General features: G+C 46.8%; 1 protein-coding gene across 1 annotated transcript in view; it reads left to right on the top strand.

Moving 5' to 3' along the window:
- The window catches only part of slit2 (slit homolog 2 (Drosophila)), a 186,359-nt gene that overhangs the window by 150,594 nt on the left and 25,765 nt on the right, over nucleotides 1-10,000 (top strand). Inside the window, 1 exon segment of the mRNA XM_090188584.1 lies at nucleotides 1-72. This exon segment is cut by the window's left edge and continues 26 nt beyond it. Within this exon segment, the coding sequence (XP_090044710.1) occupies nucleotides 1-72 (72 nt within the window).

The raw sequence follows: 10,000 nt of genomic DNA, 5'->3' as shown, positions 1-10,000 counted from the left end.
TGCCTGTATCGGTAACCCCTGTCAGAACGCTGGTACCTGCCATCTGAAAGAAGGGGAACGCAGTAACTCCTGGTTAGACCCCCCCCTGTCTATAGTATTAATGTAGCGGTCTGATACCCCCCCTGTCAGAACGCTGGTACCTGCCATCTGAAAGAAGGGGAACGCAGTAACTCCTGGTTAGACCCCCCCCTGTCTATAGTATTAATGTGGAGGTCTGATACCCCCCCCCCCCCCGTCTATAGTATTAATGTGGAGGTCTGATACCCCCCTGTCTATAGTATTAATGTAGAGGTCTGATACCCCCCCCCCCTGTCTATAGTATTAATGTGGAGGTCTGATACCCCCCCTGTCTATAGTATTAATGTAGAGTTCTGATAACCCCCCCCCCTCCTGTCTATGGTATTAATGTGGAGGTCTGATACCCCTCCCCCCTGTCTATAGTATTAATGTGGAGGTCTGATACCCCCCCCCCTGTCTATAGTATTAATGTAGAGGTCTGATACCCCCCCCCTGTCTATAGTATTAATGTAGAGGTCTGATACCCCCCCTTGTCTATAGTATTAATGTGGAGGTCTGATAACCCCCCCTGTCTATAGTATTAATGTAGAGGTCTGATACCCCCCCTCCCTGTCTATAGTATTAATGTAGAGGTCTGATACCCCCCCTCCCTGTCTATAGTATTAATGTAGAGGTCTGATACCCCCCCCCCTGTCTATAGTATTAATGTGGAGGTCTGATACCCCCCCTGTCTATAGTATTAATGTGGAGGTCTGATACCACCCCCTGTCTATAGTATTAATATGGAGGTCTGATACCCCCCTGTCTATAGTATTAATGTGGAGGTCTGATACCCCCCTGTCTATAGTATTAATGTGGAGGTCTGATACCCCTCCTGTCTATAGTATTAATGTTGAGGTCTGATACCCCCCCCCCCCTGTCTATAGTATTAATGTGGAGGTCTGATACCCCCCCTGTCTATAGTATTAATGTGGAGGTCTGATACCCCCCCTGTCTATAGTATTAATGTGGAGGTCTGATACCCCCCCTGTCTATAGTATTAATGTAGAGGTCTGATACCCCCCCCTGTCTATAGTATTAATGTAGAGGTCTGATACCCCCCCTGTCTATAGTATTAATGTGGAGGTCTGATACCCCCCCTGTCTATAGTATTAATGTAGAGGTCTGATACCCCCCCCCCCCCCCGTCTATAGTATTAATGTGGAGGTCTGATACCCCCCCTGTCTATAGTATTAATGTAGAGGTCTGATACCCCCCCCCCCCCCCTGTCTATAGTATTAATGTGGATGTCTGATACCCCCCCTGTCTATAGTATTAATGTGGAGGTCTGATACCCCCCCTGTCTATAGTATTAATGTGGAGGTCTGATACCCCCCCTGTCTATAGTATTAATGTAGAGGTCTGATACCCCCCCCCCCCCCTGTCTATAGTGTTAATGTAGAGGTCTGATACCCCCCCTGTCTATAGTATTAATGTGGAGGTCTGATACCCCCCCTGTCTATAGTATTAATGTGGAGGTCTGATACCCCCCCTGTCTATAGTATTAATGTGGAGGTCTGATACCCCCCCCCCGTCTATAGTATTCATGTGGAGGTCTGATACCTCCCCCTGTCTATAATATTAATGTGGAGGTCTGATACCCCCCTCCCTGTCTATAGTATTAATGTGGAGGTCTGATACCCCCCCTGTCTATAGTATTAATGTAGAGGTCTGATACCCCCCCCCCCCCCTGTCTATAGTATTAATGTGGAGGTCTGATACCCCCCTGTCTATAGTATTAGTGTGGAGGTCTGATACTCCCTCCCCCGTCTATAGTATTAATCTGGAGGTCTGATACCCCCCCCCCCCCCTGTCTATAGTATTAATGTGGAGGTCTGATACCTCCCCCTGTCTATAATATTAATGTGGAGGTCTGATACCTCCCCCTGTCTATAATATTAATGTGGAGGTCTGATACCCCCCTCCCTGTCTATAGTATTAATGTGGAGGTCTGATACCCCCCCTGTCTATAGTATTAATGTAGAGGTCTGATACCCCCCCCCCCCCCTGTCTATAGTATTAATGTGGAGGTCTGATACCCCCCTGTCTATAGTACTAGTGTGGAGGTCTGATACTCCCTCCCCCGTCTATAGTATTAATGTGGAGGTCTGATACCCCCCCCCCCCTGTCTATAGTATTAATGTGGAGGTCTGATACCTCCCCCTGTCTATAATATTAATGTGGAGGTCTGATACCCCCCCCCCCTGTCTATAGTATTAATGTGGAGGTCTGATACCCCCCCTGTCTATAGTATTAATGTGGAGGTCTGATACCCCCCCCCCCTGGCTATAGTATTAATGTGGAGGTCTGATACACCCCCCCGTCTATAGTATTAATGTGGAGGTCTGATACCCCCCTGTCTATAGTATTAATGTAGAGGTCTGATACCCCCCCTGTCTATAGTATTAATGTGGAGGTCTGATACCCCCCCTGTCTATAGTATTAATGTGGAGGTCTGATACTCCCCCCCGTCTATAGTATTAATGTGGAGGTCTGATACCCCCCCTGTCTATAGTATTAATGTAGAGGTCTGATACCCCCCTGTCTATAGTATTAATGTAGAGGTCTGAAACCCCACCCCCTCGTCTATAGTATTAATGTGGAGGTCTGATACCCCCCTGTCTATAGTATTAATGTGGAGGTCTGATACTCCCCCCCGTCTATAGTATTAATGTGGAGGTCTGATACCCCCCTCCCTGTCTATAGTATTAATGTGGAGGTCTGATACCCCCCTCCCTGTCTATAGTATTAATGTAGAGTTCTGATACCCCCCCTGTCTATAGTATTAATATAGAGGTCTGATATCCCCCCCTGTCTATAGTATTAATGTGGAGGTCTGATACCCCCCCCCCTGTCTATAGTATTAATGTGGAGGTCTGATACCCCCCCCCCCCCCCCCCGTCTATAGTATTAACGTGGAGGTCTGATACCCCCCCCTGTCTATAGTATTAATGTGGAGGTCTGATATCCCCCCCCCCCTGTCTATAGTATTAATGTGGAGGTCTGATACCCCCCCCCCCTGTCTATAGTATTAATGTAGAGGTCTGATACCCCCCCCCTGTCTATAGTATTAATGTGGAGGTCTGATACCCCCCCTGTCTATAGTATTAATGTGGAGGTCTGATACCCCCCCCCTGTCTATAGTATTAATGTGGAGGTCTGATACCCCCCCCCCTGTCTATAGTATTAATGTGGAGGTCTGATACCCCCCCCCCCCGTCTATAGTATTAACGTGGAGGTCTGATACCCCCCCCCCCCTGTCTATAGTATTAATGTAGAGGTCTGATACCCCCCCCCTGTCTATAGTATTAATGTGGAGGTCTGATACCCCCCCCCCCTGTCTATAGTATTAATGTAGAGGTCTGATACCCCCCCCCCCTGTCTATAGTATTAATGTGGAGGTCTGATACCCCCCCTGTCTATAGTATTAATGTAGAGTTCTGATAACCCCCCCGTCTATAGTATTAATGTGGAGGTCTGATACCCCCCCCTGTCTATAGTATTAATGTGGAGGTCTGATAACCCTCCTGTCTATAGTATTAATGTGGAGGTCTGATACCCCCCCCCCCATGTCTATAGTATTAATGTGGAGGTCTGATACCCCCCCTGTCTATAGTATTAATGTGGAGGTCTGATACCCCCCCTGTCTATAGTATTAATGTAGAGGTCTGATACCCCCCCTGTCTATAGTATTAATGTGGAGGTCTGATACCCCCCCTGTCTATAGTATTAATGTAGAGGTCTGATAACCCCCCTGTCTGTAGTATTAATGTGGAGGTCTGATACCCCCCCCCCCTGTCTATAGTATTAATGTGGAGGTCTGATACCTCCCCCTGTCTATAATATTAATGTGGAGGTCTGATACCCCCCCCCCCTGTCTATAGTATTAATGTGGAGGTCTGATACCCCCCCTGTCTATAGTATTAATGTGGAGGTCTGATACCCCCCCTGGCTATAGTATTAATGTGGAGGTCTGATACTCCCCCCCGTCTATAGTATTAATGTGGAGGTCTGATACCCCCCTGTCTATAGTATTAATGTAGAGGTCTGATACCCCCCTGTCTATAGTATTAATGTGGAGGTCTGATACCCCCCCTGTCTATAGTATTAATGTGGAGGTCTGATACTCCCCCCCGTCTATAGTATTAATGTGGAGGTCTGATACCCCCCCTGTCTATAGTATTAATGTAGAGGTCTGATACCCCCCTGTCTATAGTATTAATGTAGAGGTCTGATACCCCACCCCCCCGTCTATAGTATTAATGTGGAGGTCTGATACCCCCCTGTCTATAGTATTAATGTGGAGGTCTGATACTCCCCCCCGTCTATAGTATTAATGTGGAGGTCTGATACCCCCCTCCCTGTCTATAGTATTAATGTGGAGGTCTGATACCCCCCTCCCTCTCTATAGTATTAATGTAGAGTTCTGATACCCCCCCTGTCTATAGTATTAATATAGAGGTCTGATATCCCCCCCCCATGTCTATAGTATTAATGTGGAGGTCTGATACCCCCCCCCTGTCTATAGTATTAATGTGGAGGTCTGATACCCCCCCCCCTGTCTATAGTATTAATGTGGAGGTCTGATACCCCCCCCCCCCGTCTATAGTATTAACGTGGAGGTCTGATACCCCCCCCCTGTCTATAGTACTAATGTAGAGGTCTGATACCCCCCCCCCCCCTGTCTATAGTATTAATGTGGAGGTCTGATACCCCCCCTGTCTATAGTATTAATGTGGAGGTCTGATACCCCCCCCTGTCTATAGTATTAATGTGGAGGTCTGATACCCCCCCCCCCTGTCTATAGTATTAATGTGGAGGTCTGATACCCCCCCCCCCCCCCCGTCTATAGTATTAACGTGGAGGTCTGATACCCCCCCCCCCTGTCTATAGTATTAATGTAGAGGTCTGATACCCCCCCCCCCTGTCTATAGTATTAACGTGGAGGTCTGATACCCCCCCCCCCTGTCTATAGTATTAATGTAGAGGTCTGATACCCCCCCCCCCTGTCTATAGTATTAATGTGGAGGTCTGATACCCCCCCTGTCTATAGTATTAATGTAGAGTTCTGATAACCCCCCCGTCTATAGTATTAATGTGGAGGTCTGATACCCCCCCTGTCTATAGTATTAATGTGGAGGTCTGATAACCCTCCTGTCTATAGTATTAATGTGGAGGTCTGATACCCCCCCCCCCATGTCTATAGTATTAATGTGGAGGTCTGATACCCCCCCTGTCTATAGTATTAATGTAGAGGTCTGATACCCCCCCTGTCTATAGTATTAATGTGGAGGTCTGATACCCCCCCCTGTCTATAGTATTAATGTAGAGGTCTGATACCCCCCCTGTCTATAGTATTAATGTAGAGGTCTGATACTCCCCCCTGTCTATAGTATTAATGTGGAGGTCTGATACCCCCCCCCTGTCTATAGTATTAATGTGGAGGTCTGATACCCCCCCTGTCTATAGTATTAATGTAGAGGTCTGATATCCCCCCCTGTCTATAGTATTAATGTAGATGTCTGATACCCCTCCTGTCTACAGTATTAATGTAGAGGTCTGATATCCCCCCTGTCTATAGTATTCATGTGGAGGTCTGATACCCCCCCCCCCCTGTCTATAGTATTAATGTAGAGGTCTGATATCCCCCCTGTCTATAGTATTAATGTAGAGGTCTGATATCCCCCCTGTCTATAGTATTAATGTAGAGGTCTGATACCCCCCCTGTCTATAGTATTAATGTGGAGGTCTGATACCCCCCCTGTCTATAGTATTAATGTGGAGGTCTGATACCCCCCCTGTCTATAGTATTAATGTAGAGGTCTGATAACCCCCCTGTCTGTAGTATTAATGTGGAGGTCTGATACCCCCCCTGTCTATAGTATTAATGTGGAGTTCTGATACCCCCCCTGTCTATAGTATTAATGTAGAGGTCTGATACCCCCCCTGTCTATAGTATTAATGTGGAGGTCTGATACCCCCCCCCCCCTGTCTATAGTATTAATGTGGAGGTCTGATAACCCTCCTGTCTATAGTATTAATGTAGAGGTCTGATACCCCCCCTGTCTATAGTATTAATGTAGAGGTCTGATTACCCCCCCCCCTGTCTATAGTATTAATGTGGAGGTCTGATACCCCCCCTGTCTATAGTATTAATGTGGAGGTCTGATACCCCCCCCCCCCCCTGTCTATAGTATTAATGTAGAGGTCTGATAACCCCCCTGTCTATAGTATTAATGTGGAGGTCTGATACCCCCCCTGTCTATAGTATTAATGTGGAGGTCTGATACCCCCCCTGTCTATAGTATTAATGTAGAGGTCTGATACCCCCCCCTGTCTATAGTATTAATGTAGAGGTCTGATACTCCCCCCTGTCTATAGTATTAATGTAGAGGTCTGATAACCCCCCTGTCTATAGTATTAATGTGGAGGTCTGATACCCCCCCCCCCTGTCTATAGTATTAATGTAGAGGTCTGATACCCCCCCTGTCTATAGTATTAATGTGGAGGTCTGATACCCCCCCCCTGTCTATAGTATTAATGTGGAGGTCTGATACCCCCCCCTGTCTATAGTATTAATGTAGAGGTCTGATACACCCCCCCCCCTGTCTATAGTATTAATGTGGAGGGCTGATACCCCCCCCCTGTCTATAGTATTAATGTGGAGGTCTGATACCCCCCCCCCCCCTGTCTATAGTATTAATGTAGAGGTCTGATACCCCCCCTGTCTATAGTATTAATGTAGAGGTCTGATACTCCCCCCTGTCTATAGTATTAATGTAGAGGTCTGATACACCCCCCCCCTGTCTATAGTATTAATGTGGAGGGCTGATACCCCCCCCCTGTCTATAGTATTAATGTGGAGGTCTGATACCCCCCCCCCCCTGTCTATAGTATTAATGTAGAGGTCTGATACCCCCCCTGTCTATAGTATTAATGTAGAGGTCTGATACTCCCCCCTGTCTATAGTATTAATGTAGAGGTCTGATACCCCCCCTGTCTATAGTATTAATGTAGAGGTCTGATAAACCCCCTGTCTATAGTATTAATGTGGAGGTCTGATACCCCCCCCCCTGTCTATAGTATTAATGTAGAGGTCTGATACCCCCCCCCTGTCTATAGTATTAATGTGGAGGTCTGATACCCCCCCCCTGTCTATAGTATTAATGTAGAGGTCTGATACTCCCCCCTGTCTATAGTATTAATGTGGAGGTCTGATACCCCCCCTGTCTATAGTATTAATGTGGAGGTCTGATACCCCCCCCCCCCCCTCCTGTCTATAGTATTAATGTAGAGGTCTGATATCCCCCCTGTCTATAGTATTAATGTGGAGGTCTGATACCCCCCCCCTGTCTATAGTATTAATGTGGAGGTCTGATACCCCCCCCCCCCTGTCTATAGTATTAATGTAGAGGTCTGATAACCCCCCTGTCTATAGTATTAATGTAGAGGTCTGATACCCCCCCCCCTGTCTATAGTATTAATGTGGAGGTCTGATACCCCCCCCCTGTCTATAGTATTAATGTAGAGGTCTGATAACCCCCCTGTCTATAGTATTAATGTGGAGGTCTGATACCCCCCCTGTCTATAGTATTAATGTGGAGGTCTGATACCCCCCCCCCCCTGTCTATAGTATTAATGTAGAGGTCTGATACCCCCCCCCTGTCTATAGTATTAATGTGGAGGTCTGATACACCCCCCCCCTGTCTATAGTATTAATGTAGAGGTCTGATAACCCCCCTGTCTATAGTATTAATGTGGAGGTCTGATACCCCCCCTGTCTATAGTATTAATGTGGAGGTCTGATACCCCCCCCTGTCTATAGTATTAATGTGGAGGTCTGATACCCCCCCCCCCCCTGTCTATAGTATTAATGTGGAGGTCTGATACCCCCCCTGTCTATAGTATTAATGTAGAGGTCTGATATCCCCCCCTGTCTATAGTATTAATGTAGAGGTCTGATACCCCTCCTGTCTATAGTATTAATGTAGAGGTCTGATATCCCCCCTGTCTATAGTATTAATGTGGAGGTCTGATACACCCCCCCCCTGTCTATAGTATTAATGTAGAGGTCTGATATCCCCCCTGTCTATAGTATTAATGTAGAGGTCTGATACCCCCCCTGTCTATAGTATTAATGTAGAGGTCTGATATCCCCCCTGTCTATAGTATTAATGTAGAGGTCTGATATCCCCCCTGTCTATAGTATTAATGTAGAGGTCTGATACCCCCCCTGTCTATAGTATTAATGTGGAGGTCTGATACCCCCCCCCCTGTCTATAGTATTAATGTAGAGGTCTGATACCCCCCCCCCCTGTCTATAGTATTAATGTAGAGGTCTGATACCCCCCCCCCCCCCCGTCTATAGTATTAATGTAGAGGTCTGATACCCCCCCCCCCGTCTATAGTATTAATGTAGAGGTCTGATAACCCCCCTGTCTATAGTATTAATGTGGAGGTCTGATACCCCCCCTGTCTATAGTATTAATGTGGAGGTCTGATAACCCTCCTGTCTATAGTATTAATGTAGAGGTCTGATACCCCCCCTGTCTATAGTATTAATGTGGAGGTCTGATACTCCCTGTCTATAGTATTCATGTGGAGGTCTGATACTCCCCCTGTCTATAGTATTAATGTAGAGGTCTGATACCCCCCCTGTCTATAGTATTAATGTAGAGGTCTGATACCCCCCCTGTCTATAGTATTAATGTAGAGGTCTGATAACCCCCCTGTCTATAGTATTAATGTAGAGGTCTGATACTCCCCCCTGTCTATAGTATTAATGTAGAGGTCTGATAACCCCCCTGTCTATAGTATTAATGTGGAGGTCTGATACCCCCCCCCCTGTCTATAGTATTAATGTAGAGGTCTGATACCCCCCCCCCCGTCTATAGTATTAATGTGGAGGTCTGATACCCCCCCCTGTCTATAGTATTAATGTGGAGGTCTGATACCCCCCCCCCCCTGTCTATAGTATTAATGTAGAGGTCTGATACCCCCCCCCCTGTCTATAGTATTAATGTGGAGGTCTGATACCCCCCCCTGTCTATAGTATTAATGTGGAGGTCTGATACCCCCCCCCCTGTCTATAGTATTAATGTGGAGGTCTGATACCCCCCCCCTGTCTATAGTATTAATGTGGAGGTCTGATACCCCCCCCCCCCTGTCTATAGTATTAATGTGGAGGTCTGATACCCCCCCCTGTCTATAGTATTAATGTGGAGGTCTGATACCCCCCCCCCTGTCTATAGTATTAATGTAGAGGTCTGATACCCCCCCTGTCTATAGTATTAATGTAGAGGTCTGATACTCCCCCCTGTCTATAGTATTAATGTGGAGGTCTGATACCTCCCCCCTGTCTATAGTATTAATGTGGAGGTCTGATACCCCCCCCCCCCTGTCTATAGTATTAATGTGGAGGTCTGATACCCCCCCCCCCCTGTCTATAGTATTAATGTGGAGGTCTGATACCCCCCCTGTCTATAGTATTAATGTAGAGGTCTGATATCCCCCCCCTGTCTATAGTATTAATGTAGAGGTCTGATACCCCTCCTGTCTATAGTATTAATGTAGAGGTCTGATATCCCCCCTGTCTATAGTATTAATGTGGAGGTCTGATACCCCCCCCCCCTGTCTATAGTATTAATGTAGAGGTCTGATATCCCCCCTGTCTATAGTATTAATGTAGAGGTCTGATACCCCCCCTGTCTATAGTATTAATGTAGAGGTCTGATATCCCCCCTGTCTATAGTATTAATGTAGAGGTCTGATATCCCCCCTGTCTATAGTATTAATGTAGAGGTCTGATACCCCCCCTGTCTATAGTATTAATGTGGAGGTCTGATACCCCCCCCCCCTGTCTATAGTATTAATGTAGAGGTCTGATACCCCCCCCCCCTGTCTATAGTATTAATGTAGAGGTCTGATACCCCCCCCCATCTAT

The sequence above is a fragment of the Oncorhynchus mykiss genome, chromosome 10 (genome assembly GCF_057628025.1).
Source record: "Oncorhynchus mykiss isolate SJ-2025 chromosome 10, ASM5762802v1, whole genome shotgun sequence".
Taxonomy (NCBI): Eukaryota; Metazoa; Chordata; class Actinopteri; order Salmoniformes; family Salmonidae; genus Oncorhynchus; species Oncorhynchus mykiss.
Note: the sequence above shows the minus strand (reverse complement) of the source record. Positions and strands in the feature narration are given on the sequence as shown.